The sequence below is a fragment of the Rhinoraja longicauda genome, chromosome 1 (assembly GCF_053455715.1).
Source record: "Rhinoraja longicauda isolate Sanriku21f chromosome 1, sRhiLon1.1, whole genome shotgun sequence".
Taxonomy (NCBI): domain Eukaryota; kingdom Metazoa; phylum Chordata; class Chondrichthyes; order Rajiformes; family Arhynchobatidae; genus Rhinoraja; species Rhinoraja longicauda.
The window spans coordinates 52,680,835-52,704,083 of record NC_135953.1 but is presented as its reverse complement, the minus strand read 5'-3'; the positions used below and the strand labels follow the sequence as shown (position 1 = coordinate 52,704,083).

The window sequence follows — 23,249 nt, the reverse complement described above, 5'->3', positions numbered from 1 at the left end:
GCATCTGTGGAGGAGATGGACTGACGATGAATCGGGTCAGGACCCTTATTGTCCTGAATGTAGTAGGGTGAATAAATCTATCTGAAGAAGGGTTCCGTCCCGCAAGATCACCAGTGCACCTGTGCCATGTTTTCCCCAGATGCTGCCTGACCAGCCGAGTTCCTCCAAAACACTTGATGTTCAGCGGAGCGCGAGATTGAGATGCTGGTTACCCCCCCCCCCCCCCCCCCCCCGGTAGGTGGCGCTGTCTCCACCGCGCACCTTCTCTCGACTCGTCGCGTTAGCGTTGTGACGCAACCAGAGCGACCACTGCACGAGTTGCCTGGCACTGGTCGCGGAGCAACGGCGGCGGTTGGGGTTTGAGTTGGAGTTGAGATTCGGCCGGAGCGCAGCTCGCGGACATGCCCAGAGTCAGGAAGGAGAAGTCGCGAGGACTCCGGCAGGCCGGGGGCCCAGGTCAGGGTGCGCGCTGGGCCGGGTCTGGCTGGGGGCGGGGGCGCGCGCTGGGCCGGGTCTGGCTGGGGGCGGGGGCGCGGGCGCGCGCTGGGCCGGGTCTGGCTGGGCGCGGGGGCGCGCTGGGCCGGGTCTGGCTGGGCGCGGGGGCCGGGGCGCGCGCTGGGCCGGGTCTGGCTGGGCGCGGGGGCGCGCTGGGCCGGGTCTGGCTGGGCACGGACGGTGGACGAGCGCGCTGGGTTGGGGTCGGGACGGGCTCTGGGCGCTGCGGGACTCCCAGCACAGATGTTTCAGACACGGACGGAATGCCGCCGCTCTCCAGGGGTACCACGGCGATCGTACATGAGGCAGGCAGTGGATTCGTTGCCGCCGTTGTAGCGTGGAAACAGGCCCTTCGCCCAATTTGCCAAAGCCGACCGACATGCCCCATCTAGGGGGATTGCACGTGAGGCCAAAGGGCGTGACGTACGGAGTCGATCAACCTATCTGGAGGATTTATTCACAAAATGCTGGAGTAACTCAGCGGGTCAGGCAGCATCTCGGGAGAGTAGGAATGGGTGACGTTTCGAGTCGAGACCCTTCTTCAGACATGGCAGCTTCTGGCATACACATGCAACACGTACATTCTTACCTTGAACAAAAACGCCAAAATGGTCAATTTTTGTGTTGTAAAAAATGAGGAAGAAGCTGGAGGGTCTGGCGGAGGAAGAAGAACCGGGAGAAGGGCTGCAAAGCCCAAGGACGCAAGAAGCAGCTGGGAAGAAGATGAGGAGGGGCGGAGTGTCGAGCCCAAAGAGGAGGAGGAAGAGGACTGGGGAGAGGCCGATCGGCAGCAGAGGCCGAGCAGCAGCGAGAGCTGGACTGGGTGCTGGGAGCCGAGGTGGAGGACCTGGCCACGGCTCTGTTCAAAGGCCCCAGCCAAGAGGTGTTGATTTGCAAGTGGACACGAGCCCGGCTGACGGAGATGGCAAGCGGGGAGAAGGGCTGGAGGGCCAGCAGGAGCAGCGAGGGGCCGAAGAACCGCAGGAAGTGAGGCGCGGTGCAGGGGTGCCACAGTAAGAATGAAGGGGAGGCCATTTAAAACTGAGATGAGCAAAAACTTTTTCACCCAGAGAGTTGTCAATTTGTGGAATTCTCTGCCTCAGATGGCAGTGGAGTCCAATTCACTGGATGAATTTAAAAAATAGTTAGATGGAGCTCTAGGGGTTAGTGGAATCAAAGGATATGGGGAAAAGGCAGGCAAAGGTTACTGATTGTGGATTATCAGCTATGATCACAATGAATGCTGGCTCGAAGGGCCAAATGGCCTCCTCCTGCATCTATTTTCTGCGTTTCTAACGACCTCCACCGGCAACATTATATACACCTTTCACCCTAGGTGTAAAAAAAAGTTCCCCTCAGATTCCTTTCGTAGAGGGGGAAGCATTGTCTGGTCCTGGAGATTTCTGGCTTTTCTGTCTCTTGAATAGCCTCCCCACCTCCTCAATTTCTATTGTTGGAGATGGAGAAATGGCCAGACTGATGTTGGGTAGCAAGGATGGGGTGGGTAGTGTAGGAGGGCCCAGTATTCTCACATCTCCATAAAGTTGTCAAACATGATTTTCTTTCATCCATGTCTTATTTTAAGTGCCCCGCTCTTGCCTCCTTAATAATGATTCTAGCATTTTCCAGGGATGAATATCAGGTTAATTGGCTTGCTTTTCAGATGCATGCTGTAATGTAAACCTGCAAGCAAGCCTTTTGTGTTCCAGGATCCCCAATTTGCTTTGCACAACATTTAAATCCCATAATCTGAATAGCCACAATGCATTTATGATCTTCCACTTCACAATCTCAATTGCAATTTTAACCTGCACCCCATGTTTTTTTTATTGCAAAATATTGATAATGCTTTTGCTTTTTGTAACTTCAGTTTTGATGTTGTTTTACTTAGGTATTGTGTTCAAAACTGGAATCGGTCAGCACATTCTGAAGAATCCTTTAATTGTGAATAGCATCGTTGAGAAGGTACAATCGAAGAAAATGTGTCATATGGTTCAGTCTAACACACATATTTAAAAGAATGGATTCATTTGTCACTCCATGTTCTGCACTACCATATTTTTCCATGTTCTTGCTGAAAGAATAACCTGCAGAGTGCTGATTCATTGTCGAGCACTGCTGTAAAGGCAGTGATCTAGATTGTGGTTGGTGTGGCTTGTTCCAGATGGCTTTGGCAAGACAAATAACGTAGAGTGGAACTTCACATCCTGTCAAGGCTGTGTCCCTTTACTCCTTTTAGAGTATATGCGTGTACACATAATAACCAAAAACATTAAAATAAACTACATTAATTTTGTAAAATGTACCTTTGCTTTGCCCTGGTACCCTTAACTCAAATCAAAAGTCAAGAGTGTTTTATTGTCATATATCCCAGATAGAACAATTAAATTCTTACTTGCTGCAGCACAGCAGAATATGTAAACATAGTACACTATAAACAATATGATAAACAAGAGAGGAAAAAAAGTTCAGTGTATATATACAGACAATCACAAGTACACATACACACACACATATATATATATATATATATACACACACACTCAAAAAACAAACAATAGTAGTGCAATAATAATAATAATCTATTGTAGTTCAGAGCTTATTTTTGAGGTTGTAGTGTTTAGTAGCCTGATGGTTGTAGGGAAGAAGCTGTTCCTGAACCTGCCGACGTTACAGTTTTCAGGCTCCTGGACCTTCTTCCCGATGGCAGTGGTGAAATGAGTGTGTGGCCAGGATGGTGTGGGTCTCTGATGATGCTGGTTGGCTTTTTGAGGCAGCGACTCTGATAAATCGCTTCGATGGTGAGGAGGTCAGAGCTGGTGATGGACAGGGCAGTGCTCACAACTTTTTGCAGTCTTTTCCGCTCCTGGACGTTCATGTTGCCGAACCAGGCCATGAAGCAACCAGTCAATATGCTCTACACCTGTAGAAGTTCAAGGGAATCCTCTTTGACACACCGAATCTCCTTAATCATCTCAGGAAGTAGAGGGGTTGATGTGCTTTATTTATAATTGCAGCTGTGTGCTGGGTCCAGGAAAGATCTTCGGAAATATGCAAGTCCAGAAATTTTAAGTTTTTGACTCCACCATCGTGCCGTCCTGTGGATATAGACAGGATTGTGGATCCTCGTCCTTCCTCTTCCAAAGTCCACAATCAGTTTATTGGTTTTACTGATATTGAGAGCCAGGTTGTTGTGCTGGCACCGTTTGGTCAACCGGTCGATCTCACTTCTCTACTCTGACTCATCACCATCTGTAATTCGTCCAACAACAGTGGTGTCGTCGGCGAACTTGAAGATGGAGTTTGCACTATGTCCAGCTACACAGTCATGAGTATAGAGTGAATAGTGCAGGGGGCTGAGCACGCAGTCTTGAGGTGCTCCCGTACTGATTACTAATGAGGAAGAAGTATTTCTGCCAATTCGACAGACTGGTCTGTGGATGAGGAAGTCAGGGATTCAATAGCAGAGGGATGCGCAGAGACCCAGTTCCGTGAGCTTGGTAACCAGCTTGGAGGGGATGATTGTATTGAACGCAGAGCTGTAGTCTATAAACAATAGCCTGGCGTAAGTTTTTATTATCCAAGTGGTCCAATGCAGAGTGGAGAATCAGTGAGATCGCATCCTCCGTTGAACTTGTGACGGTAGGCAAACCAGTGGGTCGAGGTTCTTGTTGAGGTAGGAGTTGATATCCACCATAACCAACCTCTCAAAGCACTTCATCACCACAGATGTTAGTGCCATTGGTCGATAGTCGTCGAGCATGTCACCTTACTCTTTCTTGTTACCTTATTGATGCCCACTTAAAGCAGGTTGGAACCTCAGAAGTGAGAGGTTGAAAATGTCTGCAAAAACCCCAGCCAGTTGGTTTATACAGGTTTTAAGAACTCGACCGGGTATACCATCCGGTCCAGGCGCTTTCCAAGGGTCGTCTGTAGTCGGCGTCTGTGACTGACTGTAATACCATCAGGACATATGGGGGCTCGGGAAGGTACATTAATGTTCTCCCTATCAAAGCGTGCACATTGAGCTCGTCAGGGAGTGTTGCTTCACTGTTGCTTGAGCTGCCTCCTGGTTTCGCCTTGTAGCAGGTGATGGCTTTTAAACCCTGCTACAGTTGCCAAACATCCACCCCATCTTCCAGCTTTAAGCGGAAGTTCCTTTTGACCTTTTTAATGACCTTGTCAAGGTCGTATCTCTACGTCTTATAGACCTCTGTGTCGCCAGATCTGAATGCCCGGGATCTGGTCCTCAGAAGAATGCAGATCTCCTGGTTCGTTCAAGGCTTCTGGTTAGGAAACACTCGGAAGGTTTTTGTAGGAACACAGTCCTCCACACATTTCCTTATGAAGTCTATAACGACTGGCGTATTCATTCAGGTCCCTTTGCCGAGTCCTTGAACATTGCTCAGTCTACTGACTCCAAGCAGTCCTGTAGTTGTTCCTCTGCTTCCGCAGACCAGTTCGGTGCAGCCCTCACCTCTGGGGGTGTGCTCTTCAGTTGCTGCCTGTCTGCAGGAAGAAGCAGTACCGCTGAATGGTCGGATTTCCCAAAGTGAGGGCGAGAGATAGAGCGATCGGCATCCCTGATGGTCGTATAGCAGTGGTCAAGGGTGTTTAATCCTCTAGTGCTGCAGGCGACATGGTGGTGGTAGTTTGGGAGTGATTGGATCCTACCCTAATTCAAACCTGAGAAAGATTAGAGAGGTTCATTCTTTTTTATCTGGATATTTTGGTGAATTGCAAAAAATCAAACCTCCACGCTAGATTACTGTGACAAAACATAGTGGCAAATGCATAGCCATCTGGCACTCAAGTTTTGGATTTTCATATTTGACAACATACATAGACGTATCAACATTTCATTTTAATGGCTGATTGAAATGTCCAACACAAGCTTAGTATTTTCTTTTAATGTAAAGTTTATTTTGAAAATTGGAAAAGTCCTTCATTTATCCTTTAAACAGTGCTGAGGATTTACAGATCATTTATCAATTGATATGATGCAGCAAAAAGATAGCCAAATTTCTTGGTGTATATTTAAAGCTGCTGTTTGAATTATCTCTGTTCCTAAATAAGCAGCCTTGAGTACAGATAACCCCTAAGTTACAAATGCCTTGCTTGTGTGCTTGTTATTGAGCATTTGGAAGACAGATTTGCCGGATGCTGCGGGTCTGCCGACATCTTCTGCCTTGTGGCAACTTGGCTCATGGCTGCATTTAACTTGCAACCTACCAACTTACGAACAGTTCGAATGTAACCCTGACAAAATCTGGCGAGGATCTATATTTGTGACTGAAAGATTTAGAAGACATTTCTCTTTTAACCTAAGAAATTAATTATTTCACAGGACTTGTTTGCTTATCTTGTTAATATAGACTAATATTTAGTATTTTTACCTACCACTCTTCATCTTCCTGTCTGATCTACAAATGAAAATTTAAATAATGTATGATGTCCATGTTGCTGTGCCCAATTATTGAGTCACTGTTGCGTTAGCAAGTGGAGCTAAGTAATTAATAGGTGATCTAGAATGTTCTAATATGTGTAGATAATGCATTAATTGTTAGTTCGATGAAAGGTAAGTTATCTATAGTATATACATGGCATAAAAGAATCAGATTTTTAAATATTCATTTGTTTTCTTCAAGGCTGCTATTAGACCAACAGATGTCATACTGGAAGTTGGCCCTGGTACAGGTAACATGACTGTGAAGATTTTGGAAAAGGCTAAAAAGGTATGGAAGTACAAATCAGAACAAAGTAGAAGCAAGCACTGTTTTGCATAAATCTAGGTTTTAAACATAGTATTCTGTTTGTGTTAGCATGTACTCTCTTGAATCATCTTTTGTAATTTCATTGTTCTGTTTCCTTCTGTCATCAACAGATTTTTCTGAAATATTCACATTCTTCAGTTATCCATTTCAAGTTTTTCTCCCACGCTATTTTTGTGATTACACTCCTATAATCTATTAGAGACACAAAGAGCTGCAGTTGCTGGAATCTTGAGCAAAACGCATACTGCTGTAGGATCACAGCATGTCAAGCAGCATCTGTAGAGGGAATGTCAAATGACGTTTTGGCACAGAACCTTTATTCAGACTGTCGGGCATCTTCTTCAGACAGTCTGAAGATGGGTCCCAACATGAAACATTGTCTGTCCATTCCCTCCACAATGCTGCCTGACCAGCTGAGTTCCTCCAACACTTGGTTTTACCCTGATTTCCAATTACTCCTTTTTGTTTATATTTTAGTGTGTGCATTAGTTTCTGATTTTGTGTGCCTTAATGCCACAATTGTTTTTATGGTTCATGATTGTTTTTATGGTTCATGATTGTTTTTATGATTCATGGTTTATGATACCATCATTCTTGGTATCTGTCCACCAGGAATATATTCCCATGTATTTTTCACGTTAGAAGTGGTAACCTAATACTTTCACAAGTTGGTTCATCACGGGTACTGATCACCCTACCATCAAAGGGATCTATAAGAGGAACTGCCTCAAAAAGGGAGCCAGGCTCATAAATGATCCATACCACCCTGGAAATGTCTTTACAATTTCTGATTGCAAGTCAAATAACTATTCTTTATCTGCAATCCTGGACATAGAACATTTTGTTTTTCATTCAAGTCATTTATATATGTGTGGTAGAATTGGACAACCTAATATTCCTGAAGAACAGTTGTTAAAATTGTGAAGAATTTACTTTGTCTCTATGCTGATTTATATCTTCTAACTAATTGTAACCCAATGTCATAGGAAATATGACATTTGTAAATAAAAGAGGTGGAATAATTCAGAAGCTTGTGTAATTTACTTCCTTGTATGTATGCAAGCAATAACTCTGACTTTGCAAGTATATTTCCAATACAGGTAACATCTATGTTACGGATTGGTTTTGATCCTACAAAACTGTATATATTACAGTTTTCTATAATACCAACCCCGCTTAAATTGTAATTTTGTAAATTTCCCCGGTGTGGGACGAATAAAGGAATATATTATTACCCATTGAATCCTATGTTATAAGCAGCAATACATCCTTACAGATATTTATTTTCTGTGTTCTTCCGTGTAATCTATATTTGCTGCACAGAGTGCTACATTTAGTTTTTATGAATGAACTGAAAGCTACTTTCATTAACAAATGCTAATTTGCTGAATGAAGCATTTTTAGTCATAGGGCCTGGGTCACTGCTCTGAAGAATTTCTGTTGTGGTATTATAGGTCTGTCGTAATTTATCTGCAGACAAACCTTTTCCATTGTTAAATGTGTGACTCCAGCCAGAGTAAAGTTTCCCCCAATTTTTTTCATCTGTATTGTTCCTGAGGCTTCTGGAGGCTTTGCTGGCTCAACTGCAGCTTTGATATCAAGGAATTGATCTTTCTGCTGGAATTAAGCTTTTTTTCTTACATTGTCAGTTTTATCCTAGTCTTACATGTCAGCAAATATTTTAAACTAAGTCCACCTCGTGTTTCCTGATCACTGCACTAAACTAGAATTGCTGGTGAAACTCAGTGGATTTCAGTAAATTATAATGATATAAATTTGATTTCTGTGTTTACAATAGGTAATTGCTTGTGAACTTGATAGCAGACTTGTTGCTGAACTACAGAAAAGAGTTCAAGGAACGTAAGTAATAAAAGTGCGTTTATGTTACGCAAATATATTAATGAATTTCCGACCGTAGACAGAATCATTTACTAAAAAGCTTACATTGCAGCTAATGCCTTGTTTTGTCGACTTTTCTATTTAAAATATTACATAACACTTGTGTAATTCTATTTCAGACCTGCTGCAAACAAACTTCAAATAATGGTCGGAGATGTGCTGAAGACAGACTTGCCGTTCTTTGATGCATGTGTAGCAAATTTACCATATCAGGTAATTCATAACCTTTTTTACATTATATAGCCTGGTTCTGTTACTGTTCTGGATAATATTATGGATAAGTATAGTTTGATCCCTACCTTGCCTGCTGTGGAAAAAAAGCTGCACTGCCACCTCAGATTTAAAGTGAAAACCAGGCCATGTGTTAGCAATAAATCTTATTTTTAAAAACAACTTGTTGGAAAAAAAAGAAATATTTTGGTAGAAATGGGAAATCTCTGCACTTGGTGGGTACATGTGATCTGCGGAGTTTTATTCTAGAACCTGTGTGTGTGCATACGTGTGTGTGTGTGTGTGTGTGTGTGTGTGTATATGGCTAGATGGGGCAGAGTTGCAGGAGGATGGGGAGTGATCCTGTAGTGATGTATAAGATCACGAGAGGGAGAGTAAATGCAGAGTTTTTCGTTTACCGTGAGGAGGAGCATCGAGAATCAAAGGAAGTAGATTTAATGTGTAGAAAAGAACTGCAGGTGCTGGTTTAAATCGAAGGGAGACACAAAATACTGGTGTAACTCGGGCAGCATCTCTGGATAGAAGGAATGGGTGACGTTTCGGGTTGAGACCCTTCTGGTGAGGGAGAAATATTTCTCCACCACCTGGGGAACCTGAGGAGCAACTATTTTGCACAAAGACTGGTGGGTATATGGAATGAGCTGCCAAAGGAGGTAGTTGAGGTCGGTACTATAACAATATATAAAAATTATTTGGACAGGTACATGGATAGGATAGATTTAGAGGGAAATGGGCCACATGCCGCAAGTGGGACGTGTAGATGGAGCACTTGGTCGGCGGAGGCAAGTTGGGCCTAAGGGCTTGTTTCTACGCTCTATGTCACAATGTTTAATCGTAGAAACAGTAAGAGGATGTTGATATTGTATCAGTCAGGGTATTGTTTTTGAGCATTTGGTTATTTAAAACAAGGTTGTCAACATAATATAGATAGATAGTCACTTAAAAGAAATGGGGGAATCTCACTAACTTTAGTGGATAGTCAACACTTTCATGATACGTTGGGTCTAAGTTTCTCAATCATTCTCTGTATTGTAAATCTGGGAGACATTTGTTTGAAGATTTATTTTTAACTAATTTGTTTTTTGCTATGTTTGAGTTACTAACTTTGAGTAATCTCATTGTTAACACAATTTCCTAATTAGGAAATCCTATAGCAGCAACTATTTTTTGTGTTTCTGAAGAGGTACATGCACTGGCTTGATGCTTTGCTACGAAATGTTGAGCAGAGAAAATATTTATTTGGGCTATCCACTTTGGTGGCAAGAACAAGAAGGCAGATTATTATCTGAATGGTTTCAGATTAGGTAAAGGGAAGGTGCAATGAGACCTGGGTGTGCTTGCACATCAGTCACTGAAAGTAAGCATGCAGTTGCAGCAGGCAGTGAAGAAACCTAATGGCATGTTGGCCTTCAACCCGAGAGGATTTGAGTACAGGAGCAAGGAAGTCCTGCAGTTGTTCAGGGCCAGACCTGGAGTATTGTGTGCAGCTTTGATCTCCTAATTTGAGGAAGGACATTCTTGCTATTGAGGGAGGGCAGCGTAGGTTCACCGGGTTAATTCCAGGAATGGTGGGACTGACATATGATGAAAGAATGGGTCGACTGGGCTTGTATTCACTGGAATTTAGGATGAGAGGGAATCTTATAGAAATATATAAAATTCTTAAGGAATTGGACAGGCTAGATGCAGGATAAATGTTCCTGATGTTGGGTGAGTCCAGAACTAAGGGTCACCATTTAAGAATAAGGGGTAGGCCATTTAGGACTGTGATGAGGAAAAAGGTTTTTGCCCAGGAAGTTGTGAATCTCTGGAATTCTTAGCCACAGAAGGCAGTGGAGGCCAACTCACTGGATATTTTCAAGAGAGAGTTCGATTTAGCTCTCGAGGCTAACAGAATCAAGGGATATGGGGAAAAACAGTTACGGGGTACTGATTTTGGATGATCACTCCTGCACTTGTTTTCTATGTAATCCAAATAGTTTTTTAGAGGAGGAATAAGTTAGTTAATTTTATAGGAAATGAGCTCTAATATGATTTGTTATGTTTACAGATCTCGTCTCCATTTGTTTTTAAACTACTGCTGCACAGACCATTCTTCAGGTGCGCCTCATTTAGTATTACAAAAACAAAATACTGGAATATTGTGTTGTTAGAGATGAGAAGATAAATTGGACAAAATCTCAAAATGAAAATTAAAAAGCTGCAGATGCTGGAAACTTAAAACCGAAATACTCAGCATGTCATAACACATCTGAGGGAAGAGAAACAGTTACGGTTCGAAAACCCTTCGTCAAAACTGAGATGGAAATGCAAGGGAGAAATAAAACGAGCTATAAAAAAATATATCAATGATTGACATCTAGTACTAATAGAGAAATCAAGTTCCCTGTAATCGTAGAATTCGAACAAGTTCAGATGGGTGCAACGTGACCAGATGCATGATACGGTGCTTATCCTCAAGCTTGCATTAGGTCTCATTGTAACAGTATAGGAAGCACATAAGGGAGTGGGATATGGAATTGATGTGGCAGGAAAACGGATTGATCGTGTGGATGTAATAATGCATGTGCTCCACAGTGATCACCCAATCTGCGTTTTGCTTTCTTTATCGCTGGGTACAGCCCGCTTCTAAATCCTGCCAAAAATCTACGAGAAGGACTGCCCTGTCAAACCCATTGTCTCTCTTCCACCTCTAAAACAGTCCCTTCCCACTATTATCAATGATACCTTCGATGCACTCCACCACTTTGATAGTTTCCTGTTCCCTGGTCCCAACTGTGAATGTTCAATTAGATTATACTTTCATCCCATATAAGGATGGTCTTCCTGCAGCAGAGGCCCAACCTGTCCCCACCCCAACACATTTATTTGCCTGATTAATGTAGTTCTCACATGGAACAACTTTTTCAATTCCATTCACCTTTTCCAGATTAAAGGTGCAGGTATGGGCACTGACCTAGGCCCAAACTATGTGTGCATTTTAATGAGACAGATGGAACAATCTTTGTGTCGGTCCTACCCAGGCACATTTCACAACTTTTTCCTGATACATCAATGACTGTGTTTACAGACCTGTTAAGCTGCTGCAAGTAAGAATTCCACTGTTCTGTTTTGATACATATATGACAATTAAAACTCTTGACACATGCCTTGACTCTTGAGATTCACTTCTACTTCTTCCAATCTAGTCCTTCATTCACGTTGTGGTCTCTTCTACACTGAGAAAATTAAATGCAGATTGGGCGATTGCTTTGTGGAATACCAATGTTCAGTCCGAAGGGGTGACGAGCTCTTGTTACTATAATTCCCACTCTCACTCTGACTTGTTGACCTGTGGACTACTGTACTGTCACAGTGAGGTCCAGCGCAAGCTTGAGATCATCTTGCATCGGGGCACGTTGCAGCCTTCTGGACTTTATATTGCATTCTACAACTTGGGGTAGCTTGACTTTTTCTTTTCTCTTTGCATCAATCGTCCTGCGATATTAGCTAAGTTTCCCTTTTCCTGTTTATAGACAATAGGTGCAGGAGGAGGCCCTTCGAGCCAGCACCGCCATTCAATGTGATCATGGCTGATCATTCTCAATCAGTACCCCGATCCTGCCCTCTCCCCATACCCCCATACCCCCTATCCTTAAGAGCTCTATCTAGCTCTCTCTTGAATGCATTCAGAGAATTGGCCTCCACTGCCTTCTGAGGCAGAGAATTCCACAGATGCACAACTCTCTGACTGAAACTTTTTGTTTCCTCTGGGAAAACAAAACATGGCCAGTTAAATCTACCAGGCATATCTTCCTACTCTGCATTTTGCAGCTCCTTTATTCTTTCATGTTTTATTTTCTATCTTCTCACTTTCTAACTGCTCCCATTCACTCATTAACAAGATAACCTTGTTTACTGTACCGATGGCTATCACATTTTTACCATCCTCATCCCCCCCAACCCTCCATTCTGCTTAATGAGGTTCCTAGTTCTGACGATGGGTATTCAACCAGAAAAGTTAACTTTATTTCTCTTTCCACAGATACGACCTGACCTGCTGAGCATTTCCATCCATTTTTAAAAATTTTGGTCAAAATTCTTCTGCCTGAAAAATAATGACACTGAGATAACCTGCCATAAGAAATTATTGAAGCAGGTAACAAAGATACAACTAGATTTTTAGACAGAAGTTTAGTGTGAACTTGGTCAATAGTGGGGGAAAGTGCCAGTTTGTTTCACTATGTTTCTCCTGGCCCCTTCCACCTCTCAATCCTGTTTTCTTAATGATTTTCCATCACCAATTCAAATGGAGGTATCATGTGAATTTGTTTTGTTCATTTAATAGCTAGTTAAAAATGATAAGCTTGATATGTCCTCTTGTATTATTACTGGGCAGAAGGAAGTATTCAGTCATTGAAGTTGTAACTAGGTGTGGCTCTTATTTACATAATTTTGTCTCAGCGTATGCATTTCCATTTACAGGTGTGCAGTGTTGATGTTCCAACGGGAATTTGCCCTTCGACTTGTTGCAACACCAGGAGATAAATTATACTGCAGGCTCTCAATCAACACACAGCTACTGGCACGTGTAGATCATCTGATGAAGGTTGTGATCAAATTATTATACTTGCGTGTTCTAGGATTTTTGATATCTTGGGGGGTGGCCTGTGTGGTGTGTTACAGAATCACAATGACTCAGAATGACTCTGGTTTGACACTAAAGTTACTGTGTGGCCTTTCAGCAATTGATTTCAGTATTGCTGACCTACACAGGAGAATGTAGTTTACTATAGAAACTTAGAAAATAGGTGCAGGAGTAGGCCATTAGGCCCTTAGAGCCTGCACCGCCATTCAATATGATCATGGCTGATCATCCAACTCAGTATCCCGTACCTGCCTTCTCTCCATTCCCCCTGATCCCTTTAGCCACAAGGGCCACATCCAACTCCCTCTTAAATATAGCCAATGAACTGGCCTCAACTACCTTCTGTGGCAGAGAATTCCACAGATTCACCACTCTGTGTGAAAAAAAACGTTCTCATCTCGGTCCTAAAAGACTTCCCCCTTATCTTTAAACTGTGACCCCTTGTTCTGGACTTCCCCAACATCGGGAACAATCTTGCATCTAGCCTGTCCAACCCCTTAAGAATTTTGTAAGTTTCTATAAGATCCCCCCCTCAATCTTCTAAATTCCAGCGAGTACAAGCCGAGTCTATCCAATTCATATGAAAGTCCTGCCATCCCAGGAATCAATCTGGTGAACCTTCTCTGTACTCCCTCTATGGCAAGAATGTCTTTCCTCAGATTAGGGGACCAAAACTGTTCGCAATACTCCAGGTGTGGTCTCACCAATGCCCTGTACAACTGCAGCAGAACCTCCCTGCTCCTAAACTCAAAGTGCGCTATACTATAGTGGATTTTGTGCTGACTCTTTGCCAAATAAGTAATTCCATTACACTGCTGTGATTTCAGAGTTTTGTTCCGAGGAAGAGCTATGCAATACATGTTTGACGCAATGAAATAATGTTTTTTTTTAAAACCTTGGCAAAGCATCTACATTCAAAAGTCTGTGGAATAGATCATTGGATCAGGCGGTTCAACCCCACAATGTCTGTGCCAAACATAATGCCAAGTTAAACCAATCTCCTCTGCCTGCATGTGATCCATATCTCTCCATTCCTTGTATATTCATGTGCCTATCCCAAAGACCCATAATCACCACTATTTTATCCTTTTTCCACTGGCAGCATTCCATTTCCATTCCAGCCACCTACCACTGTGTGTGCGTGCGTGCGTACCTCCCCCACATATGTCCTTTCAACTTCCTACTCTGACCAGAAAGTAATGCCTACTAGTCTTTGATATTTCCACTCTGGGAAAAGATTCTGACTGTCAACCCTATCTCTGCCCCTCATAATTTATAAACTTTTGTCAGGTGACCCATCAGCTTCAAATGTGTTAGGGAAACAATCCAAGTTTGTCCAACCTCTCCTTACAGATAATACCCAGGCAACATTCTGGTAAATCTCTTCTGCAGCCTCTCGAAAACTTCCATTTCCTTCTTGTAATAGGGTGACCAGAACTGCACACAATACAAAATGCAGTCTAGCCATTTATCTCAATTCCTTTTTTGTTTAACCTTAAATTCATGGACTCTTGTCATTGATTTCTGAACCAATGAAAATGGTCTTTTATCTATTCACCATCAAAAAATCGGGTATTTTACAAATCTCTAACTGTTTTCCCAGGCAGTGAATAAAGCTGTTCCTTTAATTGAAAAAAAGCTTAGAATTCACTTGATAGCACTGTTCCCTCTGAATCACATGTCCATTGCTGCTTCAATGCCAAAGACATGCTGCTTTTGAAAATAATGTTAAATGGGGACCTCATTTGGTCTTGCTAGTGCTGATGTGCATGCGATATTTGTAAGCAGGTGATATGCCATGTCCTGGCACAAATTAGTAAGCAACATTCCTTCTCTCCAGAGATGCTGCCTGTCCTGCTGAGTTGCTCCAGTATTTTATATCTACATTCATATATTTGAACTCTGCTTTCCCTTCCATCACCCATCTATTCAATTACCGTATTTCCTCGTAGACTATGCATAGGTTTTAAAGCCAGCTTTTTGTCAGACGTCTGATAGGATATCTTCGATGGAATTGGTAAAATGTAACATGATATTGTTGGCAGATCAATATTCTAAGCATAAAAAGAAAAAATGTATAATGCTACAAAAGTGCTTGGAATTTATCTTTCTTTGTCCAGGTTGGGAAAAACAACTTCAGACCACCTCCTAAAGTTGAGTCAAGTGTGGTTAGGATAGAACCAAGGAATCCACCTCCACCAGTGAACTTCCAGGTGAAGTTAGATTTGTATATCTTACAGGCTTGGATTTTACTGGCCTATTAGTAGTGCATTCTGCATATGTTGTTTATTTTCTCAAACTGATCATATCCAGAGAATGATTTCGCATGCTTAAATTGTCCTGAAATGTTATGGTAAGGGCCTGAGCATTCGCAGGCCATTGAGTATTGCCAAAAATAACCCAATGTTTGAATTACACAGGTGAAAGCAATTCCTTATCACTAACAAATAGCTTACAATATTCACTATTAATATTTGTGATGGATAAATGGCAAGCTAAAGGTCTCTTTAAAACAATGAATGATACATCTGTTTCTCCAATGTTGAAGAATGCTCTAAATCTGTCAGATCTGCTTGGTTTTTAACTCTAGATTTGTTTCCCTTTCTGACCCTTCAGTTATGAATAGTTTCTTGCCATAATATAACGTGTGTTGTGCTACAGAAAAGACGAGTTGCAGTTGGAACAGTTGTATACTTTGGATTCTAAAGAAATGGATTTTACGAAGTTCTTGTGAAAATCTTATCTCTGCCCCAAGGATTTATTGCTCAACTGTTTCCTGGTTTCCCTTATTCTGACTTTTGTCCAGTTTCTATCGATACAAATTTGGTTTTCCTTGCCAGTTGTAAGGGGCCTTATCAGGCAGGTTAGTTATTATCAGGAAATCCATGTGGCAAAGGTACACATATATTTAAACCTATCATACCATGGCAGCAAGTTGAATATTGTCATAAGTTACAACAATCATCATTGGATCACGTTAATTCTCCAGTTTTCACAAATGCCACAAATGTTGACTAATGCAAAGCACCAATAGTTTGCATAACATGACAATGTTACATTGATGACTGCGTCAGTGCTACCTCCTGCTCCCATGCAGAACTTATGAACTTCATCAACCTCACCACCAATTTCCATCCTGCACTCAAATTTACTTGGACCATCTCCGACACCTCCCTCCCCTTTCTTCATCTCACAGTCTCCATCACAGGAACTAGACTATCAACTGATGTCTATTACAAACTCACTGACTCCCACAACTATCTCGACTACACTTCTTCCCACCCTGCAGACTCTATCCCCTACTCCCAATTCCTCCGTCTATGCCGCATCTGCGCCCAAGATGAGGTGTTCCATACCAGGATATCCAAGATGTCCTCATTCTTCAGGAAACCTCTCTCATCTCCCCTCTCCCATCATAGATGAGGTCCTCACTCATGTCTCCTCGGTACCCCGCAGCTCTGCCCTTGCTCCCCCTTGTCCTTGCCTTTCACCCCATCAACCGTCGCACACAACACATAATCCTCCGAAATTTCCGCCACCTCCAATGGGATCCCACCACTAACCACATTTTCCCATCTCCACCCCCTTCCGCAGAGACTGTTCCCTCCGCAACTCCCTGGTTAACTCATCCCTTCCCACCCAAACCACCCCTTCCCCAGGTACCTTCCCCAGCAACCGCAGAAGATGCAACACCTGTCCCTATACCTTCTCCCTCGACTCTGTCCAGGGACCCCGACAGTCCTTTCAGGTTAGGCAGAGGTTCACTTGTACCTCCTCCAACGTCATTTACTGTATCCGTTGTTCAAGATGTGGACTCTTATACATTGGCGAGATCAAACGTAGACTGGGCAATCGTTTCACTGAACAGTGAACTCAGTCCGCCTGAACCTACTTGATCTCCCAGTTGCTAAACATTTTAATTCTCCTTCCCATTCCCCACAGAGACCTTTCTGTCCTCGGTCTCCTCCATTGTCAGAGTGAGGCTAAACGCAAATTGGAGGAACAGCATCTCATATTTCGCTTAGGCGGCTTACAACCCAGTGGTATGATTGATGATATCTCTAATTTTAGGTTCCCCGGGCATTCCCCCTCTCTCTCTCTCTCTCTCCCTCTTTTTTTACCCCACCCAACAAACAGCTAACAATGGCCTGTTTCCTTTATCATCGTCACTTTTTTGCATATCTTTCATTCATTGTTCTTTATCTCTCTACATCATCGCCTATATCTCTCGTTTCCCTTATCCCTAAACAATCTGAAGAAGGGTCTTGACTCAAAACCCATTCTTTCTCTCTAGAGATGCTGCCTGTCCCGCTGAGTTACTCCAGCTTTTGGTGTCTATCTTCTGTTTAAACCAGCGTCTGCAGTTCCCTCCTACACATTAGTTTGCATGACATCCGTAGTGTTAAATTGTATTTTAATTCAGATAAATGATATGTAGTAATTATCTTGTGTAAATTTGTTAGTTCGAAGACTATTCATGGAAAAGTTATTATCTTTCTATTCATGCATCATTTTTTAATTCAATACTAGGAGTGGGATGGTCTGGTCCGGATAGCATTTGTGAGAAAAAACAAGACTCTAACTGCAGCTTTTAAGTAAGTATATTCATTTAAAAAATCTTTAGAAGGCGAAGAATAATATTTTGTCATATTCTAACAAATGTCCGTGAGAAGACTTCATGTGAAATTCGCATGGTTTTAATCAAAACTAATATTTATATTTGGTTAATGCATTTGTACGAGCAGAACAAACATTTTAAGTTTAAGGTAGACACCTACACATTTTAAGTTTAAGTGTGATGTTCTACGTTCAATGTGATGCTTTGAAATAGCTTTGAGGTTTAACGGTGTCTATTACTTTACATAGACATCCAGCATGGAAACAGGCGATTTGGCGCAACTCTTCCTTGTCAACTAAGAAGCTAAGCTGATGCCTTTTCTCCATGTTTGGCCACTATCCTTTTAAACATTTCCTTATCCATGTACCTGTCCAACTATCATTTAAATGCTTTGGGAACCTGCCTCAATTATGTCCTCTGGCAGATTGTTCCATATACTCGCTACCCTCTGAAAAGTTTGTCTATCAGGTTCCTATTCAATCTTTCCCTCCTCACCTTAAACGTATGGCTTCTAGTTCTTGATTTTCCCTGCCCGAGAGAAATAGATTGTGTGCATTCACTTTATCTGTTCCCCCTCTTGATTTTGAGTCCCTTAGACCCCTGTGCTCCAAGGAATGAATTCCTAACCTGCTCAATCTCTCCCTATAGTGTCAGCCCATGAGTCCTGACAACATTTTGAAAACCCTCTCTGCACTCTTTCCAGATTAATGGCATCTTTCCTGCAACTGTGATCGAAACTGAGCATAATACTCCCAAGTGTCACCTCATCATCTTGTCCAGTTGTAACACAACATTCTGAGATCCCAGAGGCTGAATGGCACGACTCACAACGTTGCTGATCTATTTTCCGCACAGATGCTGCCTGATCTGCTGAGTTACTCCAGCACTTTGTCTTGCTCAAGATTCCAGCATCTGCAATTCTTTGTATGTCCTAACTTCTAAACTCAAACCTTGACTGATAATATCCAACAAGCCAAAAGTCACCCTCACGAACCTCCAACGCCACTGTCAGAAAGCTATGTACGTACTCAATTAGTCTGCTCTACAGCATCCCCCAGAGCCCTACAATTCACTGAAGGTCCTGCCCGGGTTTAACTTCCCAAAATGCAACACCTCATACTTGGTTGAATTAATTTCTATTAGCTGTTTCCTGGCTCATTTCCCCAGCTAATCAAAACTCTTGATAACCATCTTCATTGTCTATGACACCACCTTTTAATGTAATCTGCAAATTTACTAATCATGCCTTGTGCATTCTCATCCAAATTGTTGATTATCAACAATGGACAGCACCAATCCCGAAGGCACACTACTAATCACAGGCTTCCAGTCCAAAAAAAAAAACTTTCCACCATCATCCTCTGGTTTGTACCATAAAACCAATTCTGTATTCAGTTAGCTAGCTCTCCCTGAATCTCATGCAAGCTAATCTTACAGAGCAGCCTACCACGAGGAACTTCATCAAAGACCTTGCTGCAGATCATACAGACTATATCTACAAGCCTTGTCAACCATGGTTACTACTTCAAAGAACTCAAATTCATAAGACACAGTCTCCCATGTACAAAACCATGGTAATTATCTCTAATCAACCCGTCTTTCCACATGCATGCATATCGTATCCCTCAGAATGCTCTCCAGTAACTTTCCTACAACAGATGTTAAGCTTACTGCTTTATAGTTCTCAGGTTTTTCTTTGCAATCCTTCTTAGAGGCATAACATTAACCCCCCACCTCACCCATGTCTGACAATAATTTGGGTATCTCAGCCAGGATTCCTGCAATTTCTTCTCTAGCTCTTCAGTGTGCTTGGACATATCTGATTGGGCCCAGGAGGTTTATCTACCCTTGTGCATTTTAAGCTAGCCAGCACCTCCTTGATTATAATATGGACTGTCGTCAAGACATCTACATGAATTTTACCAAGTTCCTTCGTCTCACTCCATGAAATATTCATTGAGGACCTTTTCCACCTCCTGCGGTTCTTCGCATGGATGACCATTCTTCTGTTTACTTGTAGGTCCAGGGCAGTTCAACAGTTGCTGGAAAAAAACTACAGAATACACTGTTCTTTGCGAAATATTGTAAGTATAAAAGTTATATTCAATTGCAATAATCCCATTAATTCACTAATTTTCTATTCTCAGACTTTTTCATCCAGTGACAAAATGTCTAGTCAAATTACGTAAATTTAATATGTTGTGATGTCCATAAAATTCTACAAATCATAAAATTGAGTAAACTATCCGAAGTAGTGCATGCATATGATGACGAATTACTATTAATATAAAAAACAAAATCAATTTTTGGGAATAGAAATGGCTGGTATAAACCACATTATTTTGATAGCTTTTATGTACAAACTAATTACCTATATTGAGCTTTAAATATTGTACCCACGTTCATTGTTCAGATCTTTCTTTGCCGTAGGAAATTCCAGAAAATTTCAGTATTTCTGAAAAAATCCAGAAAATCCTAGAAGACAGTGGTTGCAGTGAAAAACGAGCTCGAACAATGGACATTGATGACTTTATGAGGTAAAGAAAAATGACCTTAAATTTAGGATGTTCAGAAAGGTGCAAAGGCTTTATGCTATTCCATCATAGCCACACCTCCACCCTGGTTACTCTGCTTCTCAACCCATGTATTAAAAAAATGAGTAACATTTTGGCATTTACATGCCTGTAATGTTTGGAATTTGATGTTGGAAACTTGACAACACAGAAATCTGTTTTCACATTCTATAGTTTCTACATTCCTTTGTTGATCTTGAGAATGCCTTTTTTATTTTATATTTTGTAGTTAAGTTACAATAAAATACAGACACTCCCTGACTTTGCAATTGGTCAGTTACGTGAATAATTCTGTACTCAGTCCCTCGTGCAATTGAGGCAGTTTGTAATTTCCACAACATTGTATGTTCAATCAAGTTTATGTTGGAAACTAGCTGAAAATGGCTACCCCGAAGACTGCACACTGCAGAAAGTGCCCTGGACACTGCTGAGACAGTTAATGGTAATGGTTCACGGAATGTAGCCCTTGCACAAGTCGGGGAGTACCTGTATTGTAATGTCAACTGCATTTGAGCATTCAGATGGATTGATTGTGTAAATTCAGTTTTGATTAATTTAACTATTCAGCTTTATAAAAATACTAGTGTTGTCATGCACCAAACAGCAGTAAATTCATATTTCCAAAAATATAAACTCTGTACTTTTAAAATAAACTAGATCGTGGACCCGTTGGGTCCAAAGCTTTCCTGCGATGGTGCAGCTCCTCGTCCCCTCCCCCCCTCCTCCTCTCGCCTTCACCTCTCCCCATCCCCTTCACCCCTCCCTCCACTCCCCCCTATCCCCTTCATCCCTCCACCCCTCCCAGCCCAACCATGGATCCGTTGCCAGGTGGGGAGTGCCCCCGTGGCCGTGGGTGGGCAAGGGGAGACAGGGAAAGGGCACTGACCTCGGCCCTGTTTCTCCTGCGGGCCGGGCGTGGAGCCAAAGCGTCATCTGCAGCGAGCGGCGGGGAACGGCGGCAATGGCATGGGCCCTTTGCTAGGTGGGGAGTGTCTCCCGGGGCCGTGGGTGGGCACTGACCTCGGCCCCATTTCTCCTGCGGGCCAGGCATGGAGCCGAAGTCTCCCCTGCAGTTCGGCTGCGATCGGTGGGGACGGCCATCTTGTGGATCCTCTGCCTCTGCGCTGCACCACAGGAGGAAGGTCAAGCGTGGGGCATGCTGGGGCTAGTCCTTTGGGTGGGGGGGGGGGGTGCATTTATTAAAGTTTATTAGGTTAAAAAAAAAAAAAAAAGTAACAAAAGTGGCTTTATTCAGATCAAGGGGGAATGGTGGGCGTAAAATTGTCACGCTGTTGTGTACTGTTTTGGCTGTGTAGAGGGTATGGTACACGCATAAACACATACGCACAAACAAATCGACAGTTTCAGTATTATAATAATAATATAGATATAGATGTACATGTTAACTGTTGGAGATGGAAAGGGAGAGAAACAATTTAAATACTTCAATACATCAAGGTAATGTTTCTGTTTTCTTTTGCAGTTTGCTCCATGGTTTCAATTCACAAGGAATCCACTTCTCGTGAAAGTACTTTCTGGAACTTCAGTGTGGATTTAATATTTTGCTGCAGGACCTTTTTTATTCTTTTTGTTGCAGGATTGAGTGATTTACAATCACTTGAGAGAAGTTCAACATGGTTAAATTATATCTAATGAATTTACTTTGCAAATAAAAATAACTTAAGTTTGCACAAAGATGCGTGGTTAGGAAAATATGTAACATCTGTAAATAAAATAACTTGAAAAATGTTGCTACCTTTAAAAATGCGTTTTTATACTTTATCAAGTATGTGTTATGGGGTAACAGCAATGTATATTTTCAATAATTAAGTACAGGATTTTACTTTTTCTAAACTCAATATCAATTTCTTGTAAAATTGTTCTTCCAATAAAATCCAATGGTATTGTAATTCTTCTCAGCAATTCATACTTGGTACTCAAGTGGTGTTGAAATGCCAGGTCAGGCCAGGTTGAAATGCTCATAATTACTTATGTCTAGCAAGCCAACCAAGGCTTTAATTTAGGAAACTGCTTTTGCATATGCTCAAAATCAGCATCTCTCAGGCCTCCGGGACAAGATATGTGGTGACCTTCCTACTTCCCTTCCAGAAAACTAATCTGCTTGGCTCCTGAAGTGATGTGGGGTAGTTACCGTGTTGGCCCTGTGTTTCCAGCCAGAGATCCTTGAGGTCCATGATCTTGACATGACCGTCTCTGGAAAGAAGGAATGGGTGGCGTTTCGGATTGAGACCCGTCTTCAGACCCTCCTTCAGTCAGACCCGAAACTTCCCCCATTCCTTCTCTCCAGAGATGTAGCCTGTCCCGCCGTGTTACTCCAGCAGTTTGTGCCTATCTTCAGTTTAAACCAACGTCTGCAGTTCCTTCCTACACATCTTGACATGACCATTTGCTTCGCCTGGCCATGTGCCTGGAAGGCATGCTGTTGCACTTTGAACATGTATGCCCTCACATCTGGCATGATGTAGGCACACCTATTTTGGGAGGTGTCCACTCCCTTGAGCTCCATCAATCCTGATGAGTGCATCATCCTCAGGGGTGGGGGACGTCAACTTCAACTGTACCTTCAGAGGGATATCTTTCTGGTTCCCAGCACGGCAAGGCATCGATGAAGTTGAAAGAATTAATTGGCTCCTTTGACAGTGGCTATCTGGCACAATCACCACCCTGACTCCAGTGCTGTCACCTAGACTTCTGGAGGCAGGTGGACTTTTAGAGCGACCGCTTGAACCTTTCAAAGGAGTATGCCTCAGTGGCCTCCATGTGGCCGGAGTAGTGCTCGGTCAACCACCTGGTGTGGATGGAGCTCATCCTGCTGCACATGTGGGTGGGGCCCCTTTAACTTTAACCAGCTGCTGGAGGATGATTGATTCCAGGATTGGTTCTGCACTTCCCAGAGGAGGGTGCGGAGTGGTTTCTCTCCTTAGGGCTTTGGTCTCTTCGATCATAGGGTCCATACTCCAAGATTGAGAGTGTAGACACAAAATGCTGGAGTAATTCAGTGGGACCGGCAG

At 42.6% G+C, this 23,249-nt stretch overlaps 1 protein-coding gene across 2 annotated transcripts; it reads left to right on the top strand.

Annotated features, from left to right (window-relative positions):
- Window positions 1-298: 298 nt before the first annotated feature.
- dimt1l (DIM1 dimethyladenosine transferase 1-like (S. cerevisiae)) lies at window positions 299-22,110 on the top strand. 2 transcript variants are annotated; one of them, XM_078410220.1, is made up of 12 exons: window positions 299-456; window positions 2,387-2,460; window positions 6,144-6,230; window positions 8,068-8,129; window positions 8,288-8,381; window positions 10,450-10,499; window positions 12,864-12,987; window positions 15,147-15,239; window positions 17,557-17,621; window positions 19,665-19,728; window positions 20,075-20,181; window positions 21,701-22,110. In XM_078410220.1, the coding sequence occupies exons 1-12, from the start codon at window positions 402-404 to the stop codon at window positions 21,741-21,743; spliced, it is 918 nt and encodes a 305-aa protein (XP_078266346.1). In that variant the 5' UTR covers window positions 299-401; the 3' UTR covers window positions 21,744-22,110. The 2 variants fall into 2 exon arrangements, with proteins under 2 accessions (XP_078266346.1, XP_078266356.1); XM_078410230.1 differs by lacking the exon at window positions 299-456 and adding an exon at window positions 766-1,508.
- The last annotated feature ends 1,139 nt before the right edge of the window (window positions 22,111-23,249 follow it).